The sequence below is a fragment of the Drosophila suzukii genome, chromosome 3 (assembly GCF_043229965.1).
Source record: "Drosophila suzukii chromosome 3, CBGP_Dsuzu_IsoJpt1.0, whole genome shotgun sequence".
Lineage (NCBI taxonomy): Eukaryota > Metazoa > Arthropoda > Insecta > Diptera > Drosophilidae > Drosophila > Drosophila suzukii.
Genome location: NC_092082.1, coordinates 49,565,135 through 49,592,728, shown reverse-complemented (window position 1 = coordinate 49,592,728; position 27,594 = coordinate 49,565,135). Strand labels below are relative to the sequence as shown.

The 27,594-nt window shown below is 39.4% G+C and overlaps 2 protein-coding genes across 10 annotated transcripts in view; one reads left to right on the top strand and one right to left on the bottom strand.

The window, feature by feature from the left end:
* Myo81F (Myosin 81F) overlaps positions 1-27,594 on the top strand; it is a 2,624,640-nt gene that overhangs the window by 1,646,885 nt on the left and 950,161 nt on the right. The window lies entirely within an intron of this gene.
* Positions 16,622-16,903, bottom strand: LOC139353149 (large ribosomal subunit protein eL20-like). The gene has a single exon (XM_070996534.1). The coding sequence runs from the start codon at positions 16,871-16,873 to the stop codon at positions 16,622-16,624; it is 252 nt and encodes an 83-aa protein (XP_070852635.1). The 5' UTR covers positions 16,874-16,903.

The following is a 27,594-nucleotide window of genomic DNA, read 5'->3' as shown; positions in this document are numbered from 1 at the left end:
GAAGAAGAAGCGTATCCTGTGAAGCTGGATTAAGCTGAAGTTCCTGTGACGCTGGAAGAAGAAGCGTATCCTGTGAAGCTGGATTAAGGTGAGGTTCCTGTGACGCTGGAAGATGAAGCGTATCCTGTGAAGCTGGATAAGGCTGAGTATCCTCTGAAGCTGAGTATCCTGTGAAGCTGGATGAAGAAGCGTATCCAGTCATAGGTTCACCCTTTGGTGGGAAGGGGGTTGCTTGAGTGTGATTTTTTGAGTGTGATCCGTTGTTTGTGCCTAACCGAAGTAGACACTTCCGGGTCACACCGCGTGACAAGAGGGTGATGAGCACTTGTCGTTGGCACGGGGACGCTTTGCTGGCAGGACGATCGCGTCGCGGCAATGGTAACGATGTTTACTGCGATGCCTGACCACAGGCGATGCGAAACTGCGCTGAGGTTGACCTAACGTAGGTTAGCTGCTAGTGGAGATAGTGTATTACGAGCCCTATTCCCAGAGGTAGGAAGTAGAGCCGCGGAGTTATGAGATGCGTTAATAACTGTTTTATTCTTCATTTGAAGCATGTTTATATACTACTTGGAACACGGAAGTTTAGTGTAATGATTAGTGAAGTAAGCTATATTCTAAAGTAGGTCAGGGAATTTTGATTATGGTAGCAGTTTGTGTAGTTGGCTCTGCAGACACTGCAAAATGTGCTGACTGCATTGGCCGGTCAGTGTGCCGTTGAGTCGGTGAGACGGTGAGTTAGTGAGACATATAATATGCTGATCAGCAATTCTTATATGCAGTGGGTGCAACTGAGCGCCTGGTACTGTTCCCAACTTGGCTACTTCTTGATTTGTTGGGTGTGGTCATGTTGAGTACCTTTGGGTACGAACAGATAAGATTCAAGAAGCTTGTGAGTGTAATCAGGCAAGTGTGTTTTGATTTTGTGCATGAGGCCACCTAGCCATACTCGATCGAAGGCTTGAGATACATCGAGGAATATTGCGCTGCAGTATTCCCGATGCTCAAATGCTGTGCGTATTTCTGATGTGGTTCTTTTTACTTGTTCGATTGTTCCACGGTTTTGACGAAAGCCAAATTGATGCGCAGGGATAACATTGTGCGCTCCTAGATATGGTATTATGCGAGTTTGAAGGCATTTTTCGAACAACTTACACAGACACGATAATAAACTAATTGGTCTGTAGGATTACGGAATTGTGTGGTCTTTTCCGGGCTTTAGTATCATAATGATAACAGATTTTTTCAATTTTTTCGGATAGTAGCCGAGAGTTATGATCCCATTGAAGAGCTTACAAATAACCTCAATGGCAGAGTTTTGAAGTTCAATTAACATTTTTGGGGTTATTTGGTCACCGCCAGGGACGTTTTTCGGTTTCAGTTCCCCAATGACTTTCGCGATCATCTTTGGCTGAAGCAATGGTGGTAGGGAAATAGATTCTGATTCGATTTGTGGTAGGACAAATGAACCAGTGGCAGGGTTCGGCTGAAAGACGTTTCTGAGATGTAAGGCAAAAGCTTCGGCTCTATTTTCGTCGCTGCGGACCCAGCTGCCACCGCAAATTCTATTAGGTCTGAAACTTTCCTGGGGTCTGTTGGCCAGTATGTGGTGTTGCCAGGGGAAACATAGTCTAATTTGTTGTTCGATTTTATGATTACGTTGTATAATTGCCTTCCTTTGGGAGTCACAAGGCGTGATCCCCAGTGCGTGTGTATGGTATTATAGTCCCCTGCAGCTATAAAGCGATCTCCAAGGAAGTTGTAGAAGTCCATGAGTTGTGCTTCAGAAATTGCAAAGCAAGGCGGACAATTGGCAGCGGCTATGGTGAGGTTTCCGTTGCCTGACTGCACTTTGATAGACGTGGCTTTTAAGTAACTAGTTGCAAATCTTTGATGAAAGTGGTGCTTGATGCGTTCCCTGATTAGGATGCCGGTTCTGCCGTAGGCCTTACCAACTGGATGGTCTGTGCGGTAGGAAGTGTAGCCTCTTATTTGAAAGTTGTATTTGTTTGTGAAGTGCGTCTCTACCAGTCGCATAATGTCGATTATCATTCAGGAACTGTGTTACTTCAAGGTTGTGCCGTGAAACGCCATTGGCGTTCCACATTGTTATTCGTAGATTTGCCATCTGTTATTTAGATTGCTTGCATGGTCGTTTTCATGAATGACATGAATTCCATTATACGAATGAGACGCCATTCTGGGTGTTTTGTTTACCAAATGAGGATCGTGCAGCTGTGCCGAAAAATACTTCCGGCGTCGTAAGCGAGTAAGTGTACACGTTTTGGGTATTCTGATAACGCGTTTCTGTCACTTTTCGCATGCGGTCCTTCATCTCCTTGTAGATCGAACAGCCCCTATAGTTTGCCGTGTGGTTACCTTGGCAGTTAACGCATTTTTTCTTTTTGGGGTCTTCTTTGCTGGCTGGGCAGTAAGCCAAATTGTGGAAGTCTCCACAAGCTACACAAACTGTTCGAAGTGAACAGTATGCCCTGGTGTGTCCCTACTCCTGACAATTTGTGCATTGCACTGGGCCGTTCCTTTTATGTGGCTCTTCCACGTTGATTCTTCGGTGCAATATGTATTGCGGGTTATTTTTATTCAAGACTCTGCTGTCTGGCTCCAGCTCGACCCTGGTTGTGGCTCTTGTTTCCTGTTTATAATGTTACTGACGTTCTTTGCAGAAAACCCTTCTTCCTTGAGAGCATCGATAACTTCCTTGGCGGTTACGTCGGGCTCGATTCCTTTTAGTACCACTTGCAGGCCCTTGCTGCTTTTTAGTTGGTACGTGTAGTAGCTTTTCCTAGCTTCCTCCAGGTATTTGGATACAGCTCGGAAATGTTCTTCAGATTTGGTATGAAGCTTTGTTTCATGGATATTCCCTTTTGTGACCGGAACAACAGAAGAGTTTCCGTCCCCGGTCAGCGCAACAATTTTGTTGATTAGGGCGTTCGATATTTTCCCCCTAATGTAAATTGGTGGGGGCTTACGTTTCGGTAGGGTCTCTTGAGCCATTTCTGGTTAACTTCTGCTACAAGCTCAAATCTATTGTTGTTGGATCTTCCGGGTAGTTTATCCTCTATTTGGACACGGTTTATTTTTGACTTGTTACCTACCGCGGAATTCTGCGGGAATTTTGTTTTTGTTTTGATTTGTTGTCGTGGTTTTTGTTGCCGTTGTATTTATTGCAGTCGATTCCGAAATAATTCCCGTAGCTGTGGTTGTTGTTGTTTTTTTGGCCGTAGCTGTAGTTGTTGCTGACAAGTTTAGTGCGGATGCAGAAGTTTTACCGTTGCATGTTGTTGGTGCTCCAGGGATCGAAACTCCACGCCGTCGGAGTGGGGGTAGCCGTAAGAAAGCATGGTGAGCAAGATCGTGCTCTTTGGCTATCGACCGACAGTAGGGTCGTTTTTTGCACTTTGCTATCACGGTTTGAGACATACGAAAAGTAACCGTCTCTTCGACTCGCGGAGCTTAGTCCCTCTTTATTTTGTTCGTAGCTCATTGAGCTTTTATTAGCGTGGCACTTACTTATTATTATAAGATAAAATAATTATGTGCTAGTATAAGTCATTACACCGATTTTGTGAGTTGAAACATAAATTGCTTAGGGTTTTAGCGTCTTTTCGCTTATTTGAAATTAAGCAGTTTAGTTTATGTGTTTTGTTTGCATTTAGTTTATCAACTTTCATTCACTTTTCGCGGAGCTCGCAAAATAATTGGTAATGGTAATGGTAATAGGAAACGTCTCCTTCACTGCGTTGCAAACCTCTGACTCAAATCATAATACCCTCTGCAAGGGTATAAAAACGGACCGGCCGAAATTTGTCTCTGAGAGCGCCGAGTGCAGGCTGATTATAAGACAAAGAAAGAGTGGGAATGTTACGTGGGCATATTAGTGCCCGAGTCCTAACAGGGACTTGGGTCAAGGGGGAGGCGTCCGATGTTCAGGCACCATTTGCCGGCATAAGCCACATCGTATATGGGTCGAGGGATCTTGGTAAGCCTCTCTCCTCTCCAACATAACGAGAACAAATATGTAAAGTGCCTGAAAAATATTGTTAGTCCGTAAAGTTCATCAGTCGTCAGTCCACATTGCCCCACAAGCTTAGCTGTCGCTTGATCGCAATACGATCGGGCTGGGTTTCGGGCATATTCCCTCCCTTTCACACATTCGTGTGTCAATCCGCTATTGTCAAGGTTGTCCCTGGAAAGTTAAATATACGTGTACCAAAATACGGCTGCTCTTAAGTATACCAATTCACTTAAACACAATATATATAGATATATATATATATATTTAATGCACACCTCCCCCCGACTCAAGATTCGTCTCTATGTGAATCTTTCCATGTGGAGGGCGTAAGTAACAGTTTCGAAGTGATCGATGCGGACCGCATGGAATGACCTCGCAAAAGGAATCTGCATACGACCATCGTTTTTTGTTCCGTGTTTTTTTTTCTTCTCCTTCTTTAGTTTGAAATGCAAGCTGTGGATATCGGAGACATAATCGCTGAAAGTTCAATGCTGTCTTTGCTTGCGTTCCATTAATCTCCTGTGTCAACGAATAGTCGTGCCGCGACCGCTTCCATCGAACTTTAGGGTCCATTTGTCCAGCCTAACATCTTTTGGCCTCGGTCCCTGAAACAATGGCTTCCGATCAATCTCCGGGTGAAGCTGGTGGCTCGACTCCGTCTCGTTGGTTCGGAACTGTCTGTGAGAAAGGGTGTCCATCCGCCTGGGTGTTCTTAACAGGTGCATCTGGCTATTGAGCATATCTTGTGTTACCGGCTCTAGGGGTAGCGTCTCTTGATACCTCAAAAAACTTTCGGTGGTATTCGGAATGGATCGGGGCGATGGGGGCAGTCCCTTCTGTTTGGGCCTCCTAGATGATGGAGACTGCCACTTGCGCCTTCAGCATTTCATTGCTCTGCCTTAAGAGCTCTATCAATCGCTGCTCCCGCCGCTCGGCAGCCTCCAAGTTGTTCTCCTCGGATCTCTGGAATTGGAGAAGCATACTTCATTTTCCTTTGGTGGTCCTAGGGACAGGTTCTCCCCACCGGCGACTCCTTCCAATTCGTTTAATTGACCCAGATTGTTTTCTTTGGACAGGGTATCTACCTGTCCTGGCTGATTTTGTGCTAGCTCCCACGGCTCTCTTTCAGGTGAATCTCCTAGCCTTGTAGCACTCGCACTCCGGGTTTGGTGATTTCAAAATTCTACGCGCATTGTTGCTCAGGTCACTTTAACAATGCTGGGTTGTAATAATACCCTTTTCCTGGCCTCTTCATTTATGTAGTTGGACCCTTTTTGTAGGCCTCCGTTTTCTTTTAGAATAACAAGATCAACGTGAAAGTTTTCTAAAATGCCCGGTCAGCGACGTAAACGCTGATTAAGTCGACAATAAATGTTTATATATTGGGGGGTGCTTTTCTCTACTCACTAGGTCTCTCTTCGGTCAAGAACAGTCCGATATTTAAGCCCCAAAATCAAAACAAAACCAGTATCCCTAACTAGGGTGCTAACCGCTTCTACACAACTGGTTTCCGCTAGGCTAACATGCCCTTACTTTCCCTTTTTCTAGTCAGCTCAAATGTTCCAAACGGAAACTGGTTGTGTTTAGATCCGGAATCTGTCCCAATTCCCCTCCCGCCAGTCATCGGAAATCAGGTTGTTTGACCGAGCATTCTCGGGCTCCACAGCCGTTTCCCATTTCTCTGGACTCGAACCAAGGAAACTACCTGACAAACTAGCCTAGTACGTCTTGGGGCGTCGGCCAGAGAAACTAAAAATCATCTAACGCCCAAATATGTCAAGGGAAACCGCAAAGACTCAAACCAATCAAACGACCCGACAAATGCCTAGTATATCGTTGGGCGTCGGCTTTGCGTACCCGCACCACAATGGCTAAATGCGTTACCGTAATGTTTGCGCTCCTGATCTTTCTGGACTCTAAACTATCAAACGACCTGGCAAATGCACAAAGCACATCTAAATTGTATTTACGTTAATATCAACAAATAGTCGGTCAGCACATAGTTATACCCGTTACTCGTAGAGTAAAAGGGTATACTTGATTCGTCGGAAAGTATGTAACAGGCAGAAGGAAGCGTTTCCGACCCCATAAAGTATATATATTCTTGATCAGGATCACTAGCCGAGTCGATCTAGCCATGTCCGTCTGTCCGTCTGTCCGTCTGTCTCTCCGTCCGGATGAACGCTGTGATCTCGGAAACTATGAGAGCTAGGCTATTGAGATTTGGCGTGCAGATTCCTGAGCTTCTTACGCAGCGCAAGTTTGTTTCAGCAATGTGCCACGCCCGCTCTTACGCCCACAAACCGCCCAAAACTGTGGCTCCTACAGTTTTGATGCTAGAATAAAAATTTTAACATAAATGTATTCTTCTCATCCATACCTATCGAGTGACTCGAAAAAAAAATTTCCACGCCCACTCTAACGCCCACAAACCGCCCAAACCTGTGACGGCCACAGTTTTCATGCTAGATAAAAAATTTTAACTGAAATGTATTGGCCTCGTCAATACCTATCGATTGATCCAAAAAAAATTTTGCCACTCCCACTCTAACGCCCATAACGCTTAAATCTGTCTACCGCCGGTAGGTGGCGTATTTAAATCTCGATTTGCTGCTTGAATATCTCCATTTCCCTTTGGTCCCTTTAGCTGAGTAACGGGTATCTGATAGTCGAGGTACTCGACTATAGCGTTCTTCCTTGTTTTATATTATTATAATAAAAAAACCTCATAATTCTTGATTTAAGGAAATTCTGGGAATTCAACGATTGTATAAGACAATAAATAAAACATCTTAAAGTCGAGACTCTATTTATTTATTTATTTATTTCGCCAACGGAATTCCTTTACTGGCTACTTGTACAATTCAACAACTTATCTACGAACTCAAATTTACAAAATAATTGACTAACCTATGCTTAAGAATTAATTTAGTTGAGAAGTAGTCCAATTGCATATCAATTGGAAGTGCGTTAGACTCATATAAGGCCCTATAGAGGTGCTCATTTTTGGAATAATTTGTCCGCCGCAGCTCGAGGAAAAAGGGATCAAAATTCCGAAGTTGTCTAGACGGGGCGTGAAAACCAACTTTCGATAGTAGTTCTGGACAGTCGATACTACCATGCACCAAATCTATTCTGAGACAAAGTCTGATTGATTGTCCTCTCAACACTGACAGTCACAGAAGTTGGGGACTTTATATTTAATAGTTTAAAGACAATAACAAATAGGTGGATGCATATTTAAAATTATTAAATTTCCCTGCTCTATAAAACAGTCAAATTACTCCTCGCAAATAAAGTTGAAAGCTTTGCCATACTTAGGCGCATCCACTCTTATACCGTAGGCATCGAGATGGTTGCCCTAATAATATTCCTTAATGAATATGAAATTCCTAACATTGTGTGCCGATTCTGTTACGTGGGCATATTAGTGCCCGAGTCCTGACTGGGACTTGGGCCGAGGGAGAGGCATCCGATGTTCAGGCACCATTTGCCGGCATAAGCCACGTCGTATTTGGGTCGAGGGATCTTGGTAAGCATCTCTCCTCTCCAACATAACGAGAAAGAATATTTAGTGCCTAAAAAAATAGTATTAGTCCGTAAAGTTCGTCAGTGTTAGTCCACACTGCCCCACAAGCTTATCTGTCGCTTGATCGCATATTATCTCACCTTCACACATTCGTGTGCCAATGGATCGTCGCGGGCAGCGCAACACGATCCCCTATTGTCAAGGTTGTCCGTTGAAAGTTGTGTCATTTTTCTTGACCTACTCCACTTCTCGCGTCAGCAATAAATTTATTGAATATTATATATCGGCGTGCGCCGTGGATGAGTAACATAATATTGGCTAATGCATATGGAAATTAATTAATTAATTAACTTATTTGTCACCTGTTAAGCTGCACGATTACAAACATTGCTCAGAGGGCTCTTCCAATTGCACACACAACTACCGCTGAAAAAAAGAGTAGTCTATAAACTTGTAGGATACTGTACGAATATTTATATATGTACGAGTATGTTTATAAGAAAGGAATCGTGTTCCGACAAACTTACCCCCTCTTTAAATCCTGGGCGGTGAGATCTCGACGCTACGGATCCTGGGCCTTGGGAAAACATTATATGGGATATATATATATAAATATACGTGGACCAAAATGCGGCTGTTCTTAAGTATACCAATTCATTAAAAAACCCAAAATATATGGATATACACTGCGCGTCATCAGATTAGCGCCCCCTGAGCATTCTCGGGTAATGTCCAATATTATCCAAACTATCAAGGCTAAAGCCATAAAACTTTTTTTGACGATACTTTTAATAATATTCTTCAAAATAAGATAAGGTACATAATGATAAGAATAACAATAATATTTTATTTATTTGAAAAGAAAATGTATACCAAAAATATGAATTTAATTTTGCGTCATCAGATTAGCGCCCCCTGCTTAAATTTAATAATTTTCACTTAATGCTTAACAACTAGTAGTGTTTTATGTTTTATCTTATTACTTACTTATTTTCTAATCAAATTAATAGTGGGTGGTCCCGCCCCCATTTTCCAGGACCTCACAGATCCTGCTGGGAAGTGACTCGTACAATTTCTCAATGTATTTTAATGATATTAAAGACCAAGCTTCTTTAATCCCGTCGATGAGCTCTAATTTCCAGACTCGTATACTTTTCTCGAGAGCCATCCCCACACGTTCTCTATTATATTTAAGTCCGGAGAGTACGGCGGCCACTCCAGGACATCAACGTTTTTGCCCTGTATCCACGATTTTACAGATCGGGCAGTGTGGACTGGAGCGTTGTCTTGTTGAAAACGCCATTTAAGATTTCCAAAACAATTTTGGAAATGTCGAAAAGCCGTTTTTAAAAGATTATTATACGCCACGGCGTTCATTTTCGAGGTGAGAAATTTTAACTCATAGGTGCCATAATAGGATATACCCGGCTATGTAAACGATCTAAAATATGTTCTTCTTTACGCATGTCATGGAAATAATAATTATAGCCGTCAGGGCCTTCTAAATTAAATTTTTTTTCATCGGAAAATACTACAAAGCGCCACTCCTTCGACCATGTCATATGCGAGCGAGTAAAATTTAGGCGCATTTCCTTTCGTAACTTATTTAGTTGTGGTTTTTTTTTTAGTTTTAGTCTTTTCAAGTGTTCTGCTTTTTGTATGACTCGTAATACCGTGGACTTGCTAGCTTCCACACCGCTTTTTTCTTTAATTTTGGTAGAAGAGTCGTGTGAATTAGACGCATGTCTAACTATAGACCGAATGTCTGCTTCGGAAAGAACTCTGTTGTTACCGCCTTTCATATTTTTACCATAGCCTTGTTTATTTATAAGAAAACTGGCTATAGTTTTTCGATGCCTTCCCATTTTTTCAGCAATTTTATGTAAGGATAAGCCGCTTTCACTAAAGGCTTCGATCTTAGATTTTTCTTCTAAAGATAGGACAGTTCCTTTACCCATTTTGATTCTCAGTTTATAAACAATTATTTAATTAATCAGCACAAAAAATTTCACAACTGTACGACAAAAATTACGCGAGATATCTAAATTTGAATTTACAGGCGCTAATCTGATGACGCAAAATCAGTGTAAGCTTATGCAGCGAAAGTAAAACAAAATAAAGAAAAAATAGATAACGGAATCTCTAACCTAACGGTATTTCTCTCAGAGAGCGACAATTTGTGCATTTTAAAAGCAACAACAAAAATTTTGAAGTTGCGTGCAATAAAAACAGAGATAGATGCAATAAAGTAAAACCAAAAGGGGGGCGCTAATCTGATGACGCGCAGTGTATAAGGCCAGAGGCATGCGACTTCTTCAACGGCTGGTGGAGAGACTCGTCTTCTCTAATTGTTCATCATGATTCGGACTTTGTCTATTGATTCGGTTGGTTTAAATGTATTTCAATGCATGTTTGAATGCTTCCAATGTTTTTTTGAGTTTCACTTGTTCTCCAATTGAATCATTTGAGTATATTGGTCTTTGGTTATGCATAAGTTACCTTTAGCTTTGGTTGGCTCTATTAACACATTTATATCGCATCACTACTTTCTCCGACGTATTCTATTGGTCGCTACGCCTCTGAACGGATGGCTCCAACAGCTGAACAAATTTCAGGAGCATGGGGATCATGGGTACTGCGGCCGCAAACATCACAACATGTCGGATGTCATCCTTATTGTTTATCCTATCCACGTTCTTTGATGACATTGGCGGTGCTGGTCCGACACATAAGATTCTTTAGAGCTGCGATTTGTGTCCTTCTCAAGGACTGTTGGATACGGTGGCTGGTCCTGGTGGCAGAAGACTCCGTGGACGACTACCCCCAGGGAAAGTCGCCTTTTCTCGGAGCTGCCGACTTTTTGTTGCAAGACCGTTTTCGTCGGTAGTCTTCTACCGATTCTCTGCTGACGTCGATAGCGGCAGAGCGTTTTATGAACAAAAAAAAACAAAAAAGCTTTTTGCAGTCTGAAATGTCACTCCCAGCCTAGTGTAGAACTAATATGGACTTTGGGCTCTTCCTTTCCGATGTCTAGATAGAATAAATTAGGGTGTTTCCTGCAATATCACTTCCACATCTATTTATTGTAAAACATTTTGAAAAATATATAATCTAAATATTCTATCATATCTTATGTGCACAATTAAGACGATTCTAAACTACACATGCATTCGCTGACGACATCCCCATCCTAAGTCGCTCGAGCAACAGTTCGGCAGATGAAAAATGCTTTCAGACTGGAGGAATAAAATAAGCGAGCACACTGTTGCTCACACATATAACATTTACCCTCAATAGACAAACGTGCCATCCCTTATTTGAATAGTACTCGGATCTCAGTATGCACCTTGACAGACTACTAACCTGGCGGAGATATATTGAATTCAAGAAACTTTAAGGTTGGGTGATTAAGCATGAAGATTCTACAAATTCATGCCTAGCGAAAGTTTGTTTCAGCACACCCACAAGGAACCGATAACGCTTAATTCTGTCTGGCGCCCAAATTTATGAAAATTTTCTTTTAGTAAAATTGAAATTTAACTTGTTGATCAATACCTATTTAAATGCTGAAAGTCGTACCAAGCGCATTGTTATTAAAAAAGTAATGATTAACTAAGTTAAACAGGCTTTGGCAAGGTCAGTAGTACCGCTACAGACTGTAGGTGCCGTGGCGTTTGCATCGGTGGTGTGCGCTAATCGAAATGCCCTGGAATTTTATTTTATTTATTTTTTTGTATTTAATATTTTTTGTAATCTTGATTTTTCTATAACAATTAAACTTCTTGGAATCTTTTAGAGCTTATTATTTAAGTTTTTGTATGTTATTTATATATTATTTATAGTTATATTTAAATTTTAAATCTCGAAAGATGTAAATTTTATATGTATGTTATGTTAATATAGATGTATATAAACATATGAGCATACTAAGTTTTTGATCATAACGAGTGGTATTTTGGAAAACGCTTTTTGAAAAAAAAAACAACCATTAATTAAGATATCTTTGAAAGTTTGTGCTCAATTTTATTGATATGCATGTCAGTAAATTTTTTAAATGACCCTCTACAGATTTGCATTAAAGGTATCATCATATCTTCAGTCGATCACAACTTATAGACATTTAAGTAATCTGTTCACTTCTATTCACAAAAAAAATGTACGTGGTGAACCGGTTTACAAAATACAAGAAAAACAAGAGAGAACGCAATAGTCGAATATCTTGACTATCAGATTCCCGTTACTCAGCTTTTAAATTGAAAATTAATAAAAGTTAATATAAAATGTTAAGATGACCGCTTAAAAAAGGCATACGCTTCGAAAATTCTAACAAGGCGCACGGGTTTCGCGACACGAGAGTTAGTCGTAGACAAATGGGAAATCAGATAGACTTACAGCGCTGTTACGTGCACAACTTTTTGGTCCTTTAAGTGCCCTCTAGTGTTTTTAAAACCCTGGGTAAACGATCTTCATTCTTTTTCGCTTATATGATTGCACTGCAGCCTCCTTCCTCCCGCGCCGTGATCTACGGTACCGTGCCTTTTCCGGAACCCGAATTGATGTACCGGTCTCTAAGATATGGTGTTATGCGCGTGAGAAGCCATATTTATAATAATTTTGTCAGGCACGATAATTAACTTATTGACCTGTACGATGAGGTAATTGTGATCATTCCTAGCCTTTGGTATCATAATAACAACAGACTTTTTCCATTTATTTTGGAAGTACCAAAATTTTGAGATCCCGTTAAATCGTTTGGATATAAAACCCACTGAACAGTTTGGAAGTTCAATTATAATTTTTGTGACTATAAACTCCCCTCCTGGAGCTTTTTTTTTGATTTCCCTTATGACATTTACTATTCCACGTGTTCGAAAGATAATCGGCTGTCTTGCAATGTCAGTTCAAAGCGACGGTAGATCGAAAGAGTTTGTGGCGGCGTTTGGCTGAAATACATTTCGTAGGTGTTAGGCAAAGGTTTCAGCTCTGTCTTTGTCGCTACGGGCCCAAGTACCCGGAAAGCTTAAATTTATGTGAGCTCTCCACAAGGTATGCCTTGTACTAGTCGGCGATAATTTCTCAATGTTTCTCAAAAGTTGCTTCGAATGTCGTTACGTCGTATTTCCCGAACAAGTTGTTCGACTTGCAGATTAGTTTTGTAATGGTTGCTACGCACAGTCGTATCTTGATTTCAGGAAATCGGCCCATTAGTTTATGTCATTCTTGGTGTTGAGCTGTGCAGTTAAATCGATGTGGGCACTAACGTACTTCTCGTACTTTAGTCAGTTAGTTCTATGTGACGTCAGCCTGTAGGGGTTCTAAATTATTTCTGGTCTTGAAGAAGAGTTATTAAGACCTGCGAGGGGTCCGATGATAAGTTCAATAGTGATTTCGAGAGTATTCGATTTTTTGGGATTTTCTTTGTCAAAGCGAAGACAATTTAGTTCGGAACTTTTCTTGGCCAGTATAAAGGGCTTTAGAGCTCCTTTATCTTCTAAGTTGGCAGCATATTTGATATTCCCTTTGGGGGTCCGAGGTGTAGATTCTTCCCACCGACGGCTCATTCCAATTCGTTTAATTGGTCCAGATTGTTTTCTTCCAACAGGGTATCTATTCACCTATAAAGTGAATCGCTTGGCCTTGGAACGCTCGCATTCCGAGGTTGGTGATTCTCTCCGCGCGTTGTTGCTTTGGTCACTCTTTCGTTGCTGGGTTGGATTTAGCGTCGCTTGTGATCGCTGGCGTCGCTTGTGTTATCTTGTGCTCTGTGATTTTTGTCAGTTTGTCATTAATATCTGTGATACTGGTGCCTTGCTTTGTGACTTAGTCCAACAAAACCAGCCGTGCTTGTGTCTGTTTATGTTTAATTGTCTATTTTATTGTAGCAACAAAACCAAACTCTGTTTTTAGCCTGTGCATTTTGTTAATGTAGCTTCTTTACGCTGTGGTGCATTTGTTTCAATAGCTTTTGTTGTTGTTTCCCATAACGTTCTGTAATCTCTCTCCCGTTTCTTGTCGTTTAAGCTGTTGTCGTGTATATTTTGTTTGTGTTTCGCAAGCCACGCTCAGTCGATAGCCACTCTGTCGCGCTCTCTTGCTCTCCCTCGCTCTCGCAGTCTCTACGCGCTCTTATATTTTTGTGTTCTTGTGTGTCTACATTTTTAGTGTTTGATCCCAGTGTCAAATTATGTGAGGAATTTATAATTCTTTTGGATTTTAATATTATAAATAATCTTTTTTTTTCTTATACTAAAATACTTTACAAAATGGCTCTCTTTTGTTCCAAAAAAGATTGTCAGCTTGGAACGTCACCCAATGACGTTTTTATTTACTGTCGTCTCTGCAACATAGACATACATCCGACTTGTTGGCAGAGTAAAAGACTATATTGATCTGCATGTTGGTTTTTAGTGGACTTGTCCTTCATGCGTTGAAATAGACCGTGATTTGGATGGCTATGTGGCGCTGATCAATGATCGTTTTCAGAAACTGTTTGATAAACTTATGAGTGTAGTTACTGATTTCAAAGAGTTAAGGGCCGACTTTGATAATAAACAAGGAAGAACGCTATAGTCGAGTACCTCGACTATCAGATACCTGTTACTCAGATAATGGGACCAAAGGGAAATGTCGATATGCAAGCAGCAAAGCGAGATTGAAATGCGCCACCTACCGGTGGTAGACAGATTTAAGCGTTATGGGCGTTAGAGTGGGTGTGGCAAATTTTTTTTGTGTCAATCGATAGGTATTGATTGGAAAAACAAATTTCAGCTAAAATTTTTATTTTAGCATCAAAACCGTAGAAGCCACCGTTTTGGGCGGCTTGTGGGCGTTAGAGTGGGCGTGGCACTCTGCTGAAACAAACTTGCGCTGCGTAAGAAGCTCCGGAATCTGAACGCCAAATCTCAATAGCCTAGCTCCCATAGTTTCCGAGATCTCAGCGTTCATCCGGACAGACGGACATGGCTAGATCGACTCGGCTAGTGATCCTGATCCTGATATATATACTTTATGGGGTCGGAAACGCTTCCTTCTGCCTGTTACATACTTTCCGACGAATCAAGTATACCCTTTTACTCTACGAGTAACGGGTATTAAATTGTCAGTAGGGTCACCTGAACGCAAAAAGACCGCTCCTTTGAAACCTGTTGAAGTAAAGGCATTAGTCCCAAGCCCTAACTTAGCTTCAAATATTTTTACCCGATAACGGCAGCTATGTCGGCATCCACTGGCGCTAGGGACCTAAAGCTTCATTGCCATGGTACCCATAGGTACCAAAAGCTCTGGAGGAGTTCCTGTTTCTTCTAGTCGGCCTAAGGGGTCAAACACGACGCAGCTTTCTGTGCCCACAGGTGAAGATAGCTCTATAGGAGTCCCTGGTCTCGATAATCTGACGAACGATATTCAGATTCTTGGTGACGGAAGAAAGAGAGTCTCGGTTATTACATATAGGAAGCAATTATTTGTGTCTCGTTTAACACCTCAAAACATCACAGTGGAGGAGTTTAAATTATCATATGTTCGTAGGATATCATCATTTAAGATATTTGCTCCTCCTCAAGTATTTAATGTACTAAATTCTAAAAGTTTTTGGCTTAATGATGAATTGGTCTTTAAAGAATTTCTTCCAAACAGACGGAGAACTAATAATAGGCCTTCCAAGGTAGTACCTGTGCCAAATAAATGAGCAGTTTATTTTTGGTCTATCAAAATGTTAGAGGACTTAATATGAAGCTACCTAAGCTTTATGCTGGCTCCTACGCCGTTTCTGAAAACATTTTGGCCTTTACTGAGACCTGTCTGAAACTGGAGATATCAGACTCTGAAGTTCTGTGGAACAGTTTAAGTACGTATAGAACTCATCACTCTCCTCGTTAGGGGGGTGGGGTGCTGATTGCCTATACTTTATTAATCGCAATGATATAGCATTCGTTAGTATTAAAGTCGGGTAGGCCATCCGATTTTTCAAGATTCTTAACACTCATTGCTATTCCATGTATTTTAACCGATGTAAATTTGAATTTTCAAAAGATCCGAGGCAGTTTTATAACTTTGTTCATGCTAAGCGAAAGTCTTGAGCATTGCCATCATCAGTACGAATAAACTTTATTGAGGCATCTACGGATCCCGAAATTGCAGATTTATTTGCTGAATTCTTCCAATCTACTTATAGTTCTGTTTCTTGCTCTAATTCTAGCTACCCAAATCACTTAAACAGGGAAAATTGTATTTTTATACCCGTTACTCGTAAAGTAAAAGGGTATACTAGATTCGTCGGAAAGTATGTAACAGGAAGAAGGAAGCGTTTCCAACCCCATAAAGTATATATATTCTTGATTAGAATCACTAACCGAGTCGATCTAGCCATCTCAGTCTGTCCGTCTGTCCGTCTGTCCGGATGAACGCTGAGATCTTGGAAACTATAAATGCTAGGCTATTGAGATTTGGCGTGCAGATTCCTGAGCTTCTTACACAGCGTAAGTTTGTTTGTGGCTCCTACAGTTTTGATGCTAGAATAAAAATTTTAACAGAAGTGTATTGCTCTCATCAATACCTATCGATTGACCCAATTGCCACGATTGCCACGCCCACTCTAACGCCCACAAACCGCCCAAGCCTGTGACGCCCACAGTTTTCATGCTAGATAAAAGATTTTAACTGTAATGTATTGGTCTCGTCAATACCTATCGATTGATCAAAAAAAAAATTTGCCATGCCCACTCTAACGCCCATAACGCTTAAATCTGTCTACCGCCGGTAGGTGGCGTATTTTAATCTCCATTTGCTGCTTGCATATCTCCATTTCCCTTTGGTCCCTTTAGCTGAGTAACGGGTATCTGATAGTCGAGGTACTCACTATAGCGTTCTTTTTTGTTTCTCCTGTAATTACCGAAAATTCTCTTTTAAGTGATTTAGAAACTATAACGCTAACCTATTCTCCGGGGCCAGATGTACTACCTGGGTGTGTGCCTAAGTTTTGTGCCCGAACTATTTGTAAGCCCATTCTTAAACTCTTTCATTGGTCTATTTCATCTTCTGTTAATCTGTTAACTTGGATTTCAAGTTAGCCAGATGCCGAAGTTCTTGATCTTCACGGGCGACGTCTCGTACACCTGCTTGATGGACACGATCTCGCCGGTGGTCTTCTTGAACTTCTTCAGCTGGCGCAGGAAGTACCAGAAACGGGACTTGGCCACGATGTTGTCGGGAGCGAAGATGCGCATCTTGTAGAGCGGCGTCTGGGGCTCCTTCTCGCTGGGCAGCTTGCGGCCCACGACCTCGTACTCCTTCAACAATCCCTTGGTTCTCATGTTGGACGTTCACGCGAAAAGGAAACGGAAAAAAAATGATCTTCCCTCTGTTAAGCTTTTAAGCTAGTAGTATGGAAATACGGATTCCGGGGACAATTTTCATATTAATGAACCCCGCCCCCGTACTGATTGGCATATTAATGATCCCGCCCCTCACTAATTAGCATATTAATGGCCCCCACCTTCTCACTAATGTATGCGGGTTGTGGGTAAATTAGCATAATCCATAAATTAACTGATTTTAAAAGGCTTAGATGCCATAAAAATGCCATAAAGAGTATACTAAATTGCCCCCACTCCCACCCCACCATGTAACAATAGTGATCACGTGACCTTTTTCCCCATTATACGCAAATAATATTCAGCAGGTGTTGCTGTACCCGGGAGAAAGGTCGCACACTTTTCCCACATGCCCATGTGACAATATTGATCATATATCCTTTCCCTCATTATCAGCAATTAATATTCAGCAGGTGTTGCTGTGCACGTGAGAAAGGTCGCAAGCCCAAAACATCTAAAGATGGTCGCCTTAGAGGAACATGTCCTATCAAGTTGGGGAATAACGTTTCCTGTGATTGTAAAACTAATTTAGAAATCAAAAGAAACATTTCAAACAAACATTTTCTTTCGCCCCAGAACGTTTAACTGGTGAATTGTCTAAGATCTCTCCTTTCCACAAACTGGTCATAAACATGTCATAAGGGGAAAGCAAGAGCTACCCGAACATGCGTACCTGTCCATTACCTAACCGGAATAAAAGGGACACATGCATAAGCCCGAAGGCGCACGCCCATTGACAAGATCACGCTAACGACCTCACGACTGACTACTAGATTTAATACGTCCCGACCGCGCAACAACTCGCAAGTAGACGACATATCTCACTCAAGGAAATATTTTTCATTTTCCGTACCTGTAATTTTAACTCGAAATAAAATGTCAGAAGTTTATTCTGTAGCATAATAATACATTTATTCATTTATGTTTGTATTGCGAACATGTTATTTTATATATTAAAATTTATTTTCTGGCTTCGTTACGGCGATTTGCATAAAAGAGGCAGGAGCACGTTTCGGACGTCAATTCAGGATTACAAAATGTAAAGTGTTCACCATAATTCGTAGTTTTGAGATCATGTCCACCTCGATTCATGAACATAGTTTTAGTGTTTAGAAAGTATTGAAAATGCTGACCAATTATCTGTCCTTTAAATTGTTCAATAAATAGGTCAATTTCATCATGACATTTCATTTTATTAATTTCTTGTTGATCTTTACACATCTACTCTCAACTTTAAAATGATGTATACAAATTATGTTATTGTTTTGAAACTCCTTTTAAAAAATGGCAAAAAAATGTATGCATTGTTAAGGGTACAAACACCGCCCTGAAGGTGTGCATCACAATAGGGAAACCGATTTCTTTTAAACCTGTTTTATGACGGAAGGCCCATTTCCCCGATATTATTGAGTTGACGACTCCCAAAAAACGTCTGTAGAAATCATTTGTTTTCCATTCCCTTACAAATAATTTGTTTTCCGCTTGTAATTGTCCTTAAATACTTTCGCGTTTGTGAAAAACTGTTTTCTCCATCGTTCCAAAAAATTTGGTGAAGTGTATTGGTTAACCAAATTGCAGTCTTTCGAGATTTTGTATTTAGAAAAGTAAAATCATATGGTGGTTGTATGACTTTCTTGTCTTCAGTTCTATTGAAATTCTCACGTCAATAGGACCAGTTTTCACTGATTCGTCTTACTATGAAAAATCAACCACAATAATAGTGGTTGTGATTGACGATTATAGTAACTAGATTGAAATCTTGTATACATTTCATAAAGGTGAGCATACTGATTCTTACTAAAATCAACATTCAGATTATCATATGAATATGACTCAGAATTCAAGTGAACTTTCAAGTTTGATAAATTATTTGTGATAAGTTCTCCATTAAGTATAAATCCAATTATTACAAATCTTGGTTTTTCGCGGTTAGCCGACAATTTCACATTCCAGCTGTGTTGACTCCCATACCCCAATTTGGGGTTAGCATATAAAGACCAACTCCGGAATGCGATTTGTAGGTTTACACCAATTTCATCTTAATTTTTTTGCAAAATCGCTCGGAGTTACATGAGGAATTTTCCAGGTTGTATTCGTCATTTCCAGTTGGCGCCAGCGGGCGTCGCCTGTCTTTCTTGTGGCCCTTTTGGAGGGTTCATTCGGGTGCTCGTTCGGCGCGTGGATGGTGGGGCTAGTTGAGCTGCGGATACTCCAGCCACAGTCGGCTGGCTTATCCTTCGTCAAGGCTCCGTTTGCGCTGCAGCATCTCTCCTCCAGACGGGCGTTGTCTGCTGTTCCTTATCGGCGCTCTGCAAGCTTCGAGAGCATTTCGAGCACACGATATCAGCATCAGGCCGTTCTCCCTGATGCTGTCGTCCTTGCCGCCCCCTCTGTTCGCCTCTAGGATGCTCGTGTGAAGCGCCTTCATGCGCACGAACGTCTCTCTCGTGGCTACGGTTATATGGCGTGCCGTTTTGTCCATCATCTTGGTGGACATCTCCTGCAGGAGCTTCCACAGCTCCAAGAGATCCTCAAGGCAGGTTGCCTCGTGGGAGGCCTTGCTCCTTTTGGCCGGCGTTGTCCTCTGCGCGTTTGCTGGGCTTGCAGGATCACGCGTCCGCTTAGGGGTTTCCTTCACTTCCTCAGCATCTCCAATCAGCTCACCAACTTGGGTTGACGAAGGTGCCGGCGAGCGGGCGAGCTTGCTGCCCCTCCTAAATGCCGCTGCAGCTCCATCGGTTCCCTCTTCCCTCGGATGGCGGGGAGATCTTACCACTACTGGTCTGCCCACAAAAGCGTTTTCAGCCTCCTTCATCTCAGGCTTCCCGGCTTGCTCGAGGGACGCTCCCGCGCTGACCACAGATTTCTTCTTGGCTTACGACGGGGGATATACCGACCCTTTTCGGTCCCCAGTGCCCCTTTTGATAGGCATCCGTCGCGGCGGAAGGGTTGGAATTTAGCCCGATCCTTGGCCTTCAGCCCTTTGCCGTCCCTGTATCCAGGTCCAGAGTTTGGAGAATTTCGAATATTCAAAACACAGAGAGGGCCCGCGTTTATGGCGCTTTCCAACACTATGTGCTGTTAAGCGTGGGGATCCACGCTGTTAAGCTGCTACGCCCCACGTTGTTCAGCACTGGCCGGAACAGTGCCCTGGTACGTACCTCTAGTCCCGGAGTGTCTCTCACTATACACAGTTCACTTTATAGGTAACGACCGTCGCTACACTGACTTTAAACTACAAAACTTCAGAGCGTTCTCGACTATGCAACCGCCTTCACCAACCTGTCCTGTACTGTGTACCCGAATAGGTTGTGTAGGAGTGTGAGAGGGGTGTTTTGTCATGCGTAGGAATTTGTAAAACTATATTTAGGCGGAGGAGGAGGAGGAGGGGAAGTTGTTTTATTATGCGTGGACGTTTTGTTGATTCAATTAGGGTTGTAGATGACATCTGTTAGTGTAACCTGTCTACGGTCTTCTGGTCAAAAGGTGTTGGTTTGAGGGATATTAGACCGCATACTTTTGTGGTGTGAAACAAGCGTGAGTTCGATATCCTCCTCCTCTTTAGTGAGCATTAGATGGGAAAGTGAGCATAAATATCTAAAGTATGTTGCTTCTAACTTGTATTAAGTTAGTGGAGGTGGAGGTGGTAATGGTGGTAGTTCCTAACAGAATATACACAAAAACAAATGAGATCGTTTATTTAGTCAAATACGTTTTTATTTAATCATATTCGTGTTAAATTAGTTTCCAATGAGTTTTTTAAATAAATTAATGTATCTTTCTATCAATTTTAAATCATCTTCATTTTTCTTTTCAACATGCATACACTTGCAAGTGTCAGGTCCAACTTTACAATCATCATATGCCCATGCACAGGATGATAGGTGCTCTCCGTACTTGGAATAAATTACTGGGGTGGCTTCTACATCTTTAAAAAATGTATGAAATGATTTCAATTTCGTAACATGTGCCTTGAAGATCTCATTTCCATACTCCTTTAAGAACTCTTTCATTTTTGAGGAAATCATTTTTTTCTTTCAACGTAATAGTCTGAATGTTTATCTTAAACTAAAGTTTGGTAGAGATAAATCATTGTATTATACTTAGAAGACAGATGTTAAAAAATACAACAGTTGATGATAGACCCACCCTCGAAAGCAAATTCAAAACAATAGAAAATTTTTTTTTTGGGCTTTCTCTTTATTTTAGAAATGAAAACAAGCACAAGTTTCTATATTATCATTAGAAAATTTACATAAATTTAAATGTTCTCCAAATGTTGTTTTTATAAACTCCTTTACGTCAATACCCATGAACATGTTCCTTGACTCCAGTAGTAAGTCCTCTTTTGAAATCATATTTCCAAATGTATTAATAAAAAAATTAATTTTATTTACTTAAGAAGAATAAGTCGGTATAATAAGATTGTTACTACAATCTGTTATTTCGTAAACTTATTTTCCCGACTCTCAAAATGTGAATGAATGGTGAGAAGGTGTTTAGGAGTTTTCGTTTGTGTAAATGTTTAAGATTTTATGAGCATTGTTGAGAGAGCAGACACCATCCCGAGCATGTAATGAACAATATGGAAAGTGATTTCCATCCATTAGTTTTAAGGAGGGACAACAAATTCCATCAATGCTAATTACATCATCAATTTTTAAAAATTTTTGTAGGAACAATCTTGTTTGGTATCCCTCACAAACTATTTCCTTTTTTCTAATTATTTCTCTTAAATACATTTTTGTGTTTCTTTGAAAAAGTATACTCCATCATTCCAATAAATTTTATGATGTTGTTTTGTTAGCCAAGTGGCTGTTTTTCTACATTTTTTATTCCATTCAACAAAATCATGTGGAGAGTGTATGATAAAACTAGAATTCAAGATTGTTTCGTTTTTGAATACGACTCCAATTTCTTTTAGAATAAATTTATTATTATTCCCAAGAAATCCTTGTACATCAATTGAAACAATGTCTTCCCACATGATTGATTGATTGATTGTTAGACAATCCGCTGAACTAGACTATTCAACGGGTTATACTCAACTAAACGCAATATACTTGAACATTTTCGATAGTGGGCTTAGCAGTTCAATTGAAATCCTAACATCAATGGGTCCCGATTTAACCATTTCATTTTGATAAGTCTATTACGGTAATAGGAGCTTTAGTTTTAAACTCTGTAGGTGATAGTAAAGGAGATTCACTTCGGTTATAGTAGCTAGTTTGAAACTTGCAATACATTTCATATAGGTAAGCAAATCGATCTTTTTCAAAGTCCAAGTTTAAGTCATCGTGGGGATATCTTTCAGAGTTTAGATTTCTTTAATTGTTTAGATTTAGATTTCTTAAATTGTTTGTAATCAGATGGTGGTTATCTTTAAGTCCAATTAAAGCAAATTGTGGACGTTCTCGTTTAGCAGCTAATTTAACATACCAAACATGATCTGTGCCATCATGATTCCAATTGGTAGATTGGTTCCACTTTTTATAATATCATACATTTTAATTTTTGTTGAATCGCTGGGTGTTATATGACGAATTTTCCATGTAATATTATTCATATTGAGATGATATTTTCCGACTAATTGTGCATTCTCAAATTTATCTTGCTCAAGTACATCATTAAAATTTTTTTGATCTTAAAAGTACTAGTTCATGTTTACAATGTACTAATACTTTTTGAAATCCTCAGCAAATCCAAGTATATTTTCAAGGGGTATTAAAAAGTTGAAGTGGGTGCTTAAATAGAAATCGGATTCTCCACTCCATCCAGAATTGTAAAGTCTCTTGCTTTCAAATTTATTTAAAGAAACAAAGTTTTTTATTGTAGAAGTAAACCACTTAATCTTGTTCTATCTATCTCAACACCATTTATTTCATAGCGTATTTCATCAAAAAAGTATGCCATACAATTATTTCTCATCCTCCCAATAACATTTTGAGTTTCTAGGGCTCCCCCTTCCTTAATTAGGGTAATATCTCCTTGAAAATTTAGAAGACTCTCATGGGGAAGTACATATACATCTTGATTTTGGATTGTAATTCTTATCTCATCATTTGGTTTAAATGATTGTTTATACGGTTAATAACTGTGATATTCTTTCTATGATATACTATCATCGGAGAAGGGTTTTTCGCGTACTGCCAATATTTCATTCAAGCCCATAACTTTAGTTAAGCACTTTGAAGCCCAATTATTTAAGAATTAACTTATTTTTTAATGTAAGTGTTTGTCTCTTTGGTTTCGATCCTCTTCCTATAACTTTATGTTTCAAAATGTGCTGATGATGGTAATTACCACCTCTTTTATTGTATATAATCAATGTATTAATCTTAAATGTAAACGAATTGTATAGTTTTCACCGCGTAAATTTATTAGTTCACAGTTCTGATCAGTTATGTGTACATAGAGTGTACTTGTTTCTCTAGTCTTTCTCTAGTATTTCTCACTGGTAAGTAAATAAGATTGTGTGGTATGATATTCATTTTATACCCCGGTAGAACAATAATTCCAAATTCGTATAAATAATGATCTTGTCTACTATCAATATATGATCCGCTTACAATATTACATACTAAGCGTTTTGTGATTATTTTTAAAATGTTGACAGGTTGATCAGATATACATGTTTTTTTCAAGTCGGGGTAAACTATTTTTTTATTGAAACCAAGCAATTGTCCAATGGAGTTGTTTCTATTAAATTAAATATGTTCCTTGGTAGTTGTAATATGAACTTGAAGTATGTTATTATTACTCTCCATTTGAAATGTTTTCTCAAGATCATAAACTTTTAGTTTATTTTTTAGAAAATCATAAATATCATTGAGTTCATATGATCCTATTGGAAGTTGAATTACTTTATCACCAATATGAAAGAGACTATTATTTATATCAACATTGGGTATAGAGTTGTACATATAAAAGTCAATGAGTGCACACTCATATGCACCATTTGTCAGTTCAATGGGTGGGAAATAAGAAGTGTTTGTAATGCCATTGCCATTTAATGTAAGAGTTAATGATCTACTCATTTTGGAATCTAATAATGTACTGTGAAAATATAGCTACAATAATGAAACTTATATTCTCAAAAAATTATAAATTTTTTTTTCCATATTGTTATCTTTACTTATTATGAGGAATCCGTATCTATCACTCCAACACTTTTGACAAGTTTTCATAAATGAATCATAGGTCATATCAATATTTACATGGTCACGTTATCACGTATTAGATGTTTTGGAATATGACTATATGTTTAACATAGGTAAAAAGAATCTATATTTTTATGACGTCCCATACAGAAATCTGAACGAATGTTGTTTTGTTTTTCACAAGCAACATCGTCAAAAATCATAATATAGTTTTATTTAGCCTTAGCGGGTGGTAAAACTCATCATTTTGTGAGAACGTATAATATCCCATTCCCTTTATCGGTTTAATTAGTTTCTCTAAATACTCACACTTTGGTTGATATAAACTATTTGAGAATACATATATATTCTCAAATTTAGGCTCGTTTGGACTTTCAATAAGACTGAGCATAACATTTGTTTTTCCACAGTTTGAGGCACCGGCAACCAACGCTCTTATTGTATTGGGTAATAAAGAACTATGTCGTGGAACTGAATTTGTTAATGAATGATCACCACCCTCGATATTTCTAACACAGATTTCTTGTTTTTGACGTATTAAACGCATATTCACGTATGTAATGTAGTTCATTCGATGAGAAATGGTCCTTGATTAAAAATTATATAAAATAAAGCTCAATATAAAGCTCAAACTTGAAACGGGGTAGTGGTATTATCAACAAAATAAATAACACTTTTCCATTTGAAGCACATATTCCTGGTTATAATTTTTGTGGACCTGAAACAGTAGTATTGCAGAGAAAACAGCAGCATACTTGATTACAATTATTATGAAAACAAAAATGAAATTCGGAATGGGTGTGAAAAAGGGAACAAAGAGAAAGTGTAAGAAAAAGAAATCAAAAGTAAAAAATTTTTCAAATGTTATCCAAACAGGAATACGGACATTGAAAACTCGGAAGGCACTAGCTCTAATGAGTACGATTAAGGTTGCGCGTAAAGCAGTCAATAAATCAATTGGTAGAAATAAAAATAAAATTAAGACTCCTCGTATTATTATTGTACCGGAAATTTGTGGTTTTTTACCTATTGTACCCATTTTGACTGCACTAAGTGCAATAGGTAGTCTCGCCTTTGGTAGTTCAGCCATTGCTAAAACTATCAATAATGCAAATATGGGGGAAAAACAATTAGAAAATAGTAAACGACATTATAAAAAAATGGAAAGTATTAAGGAAAGTATTATTAGAAAAGGTTATGGATTATATCCTAATCCATTTAGAGGAAATCCAAAAAAACGAATTACTAAGCTACCTAAAAAACCTCTTTCAAATTTCGAAATTTTGAATTTTGCTCAAAAGTACATTCCACATTTCCGAGGTGTGTTTATGAGAGACTCACTACCAAAATCTTCTTGTAGAGAAGAGTCAGGAATTATAAACCTAGATGATAGTTCATCAAATGGTACACATTGGGTAGCATATAACAAAAATAAAAAAAGTATACATTACCTTGATAGTTTTGGAAATTTACAACCCCCAAAAGAAATTGTGAAATACTTGGGGAATAACATTAACATAACTATGAGAGAAAACAAGCCTCTAATAGTACCAACTGAGGACACCTGTCCCTCCAATTCTTACTCTATATCCCTACTTAATTTTTTCTTTATTATCAAGTAATTTCTCTATGATTCTTGAAACCCACCCTATTTACATGCGACATGATTGGTCGATTCTAAATCAAGAATGAGATAGAAAAGGGAGGGTTAGTTTACCTTAAGGTATAAAAACTCGATCAAATGTTATTCTAACTCACATTTAAAAACCACCTGCAAACAGACTCAACCTAAAAGTTTCAAGCTAAAACGTTCTCAACCAAAAGTTTCAACCTAAAAAATCTTGCAAACATCAAAAACAGTTAAAACAGTATAACAACAACATCAAAAACAGCTGCAACTGCTAAAAACAGCTGAAAACAACAACATCAAAAACAGCTACAACAGTAGGATGTATTTGAATGTTCTGGATCACTTTTTATTGTATGTTCTGGATCAGAATTGTTGTCGCTGGTGTGGGCGCTTATCGCGAGCGGAAGTTGTTGTTGTTGCTGGGGGGCGGGGGTGTTCTGGAGTGTGCTGGAGTGTTTTGGATTGTTGTGGAACTCTCTGGGGGCCGCGCTAACTTCCCCTTCAGCTGCCCCCTCCCCGCTTGTCCGCGGAGTTCGCGACCGCGCTCACTCCCCCTCCCACTTCCCCTCCCTCTTGTCCACGGAAACGATATATAAAGCGCCAAGTGTAGTACGATTAACCAGTCCACGTCCAGTCCAGTAGGAACCGTAACACGATGTCTCAATCGACTAATTCTACACAAGCAGAGGAGCTCGTTAGCAAAATTACGCTTGTTGAGCATAGTGAAAACCTACAGAGAACAGAAGAGCATGCTAATAGCTTGACAAGCAGCGACCAAAAGTACAAAACCACTTGTCCTCCTACTGCTGCATTAAGAGTAATAAACAAGTTGGAGCAAAGAAGAGCCACCAATGTAATTCAAAGCGTGGCAGCGAAAATGAGAGAACTAAAAATAGATAATTGGACGATAGCAGGAGGTTTTGCTACTTATGTACTGGGATATACAAACCACTTCGAGGATATTGACGTCTTCTATGCAGCACAAAAACGTGGACGTGAAGTTATTGAAGTCGAGGATTGCGACTTCAATATTGATCTAGTTGCTTTTAAACTAGATCCAAAATTGAATAATTTGCAGTTTATAACGGCTTTCCTACTAAGTTTCGACCTGCCTATTTGTCGTGCTGCGCTCCTACTTGACGGAGATAAAATACGCGTTTTAAATTTAACGCAGTATACTTTGATGCATAAACCAGTGTGGAGGAAAACCCCTGCTCGCGAAGCTAAATACAGAGAACGCATGCGAGAAAATACAATTAAATTGAGCGCAAAAGAAGAACTAATAACCGAAGCAATAGTACTTGCCAATTTACAAACGGGCATTTCACTCGACGATTTTCTATATCCAACAAAATAATTCAACTATAAATAGCATCCACAATATTTACTGGGAAATATTATTCCACTATTAATATATTAACCACAATTATTATACTTATATTGTTCACGTATTAAACAAATATATTAACCACAATTATATTGTCCAACACACTTATTCTAATATAATATATTGTACAAGTATTAAATAAATATATATTAACCACAATTAATCTACTAAATACTTTGTGAATTATTACCGTCTATCAAGTCTCTCTCCCAAATCCTGATACCGTTGCATTAATATATATACTCCTACCTTAAATCGTTTTCTAATGTTACGTGATATCTACATATCAGTATCTGATATATGTGCTCCTACTGCCATTAATTTTCTCATGTTTCTTAAGGTTTTTAGTTCAAAGTCTGGTAGAATATCTTCATATTCAAAACAAAATTCGTCAATTTCTTTTTTTAATTCGTCCACATCATCTGTATTGACACAGGTCTCTACCTCGTAACTGCTCATTTCTTTTTTTAATCTGTAACTCGCA

Bases quoted from the DNA above. Each gene is read 5' to 3' on its own strand.
- LOC139353149 (XM_070996534.1), bottom strand. From the start codon at position 16,873: ATGAGAACCAAGGGATTGTTGAAGGAGTACGAGGTCGTGGGCCGCAAG.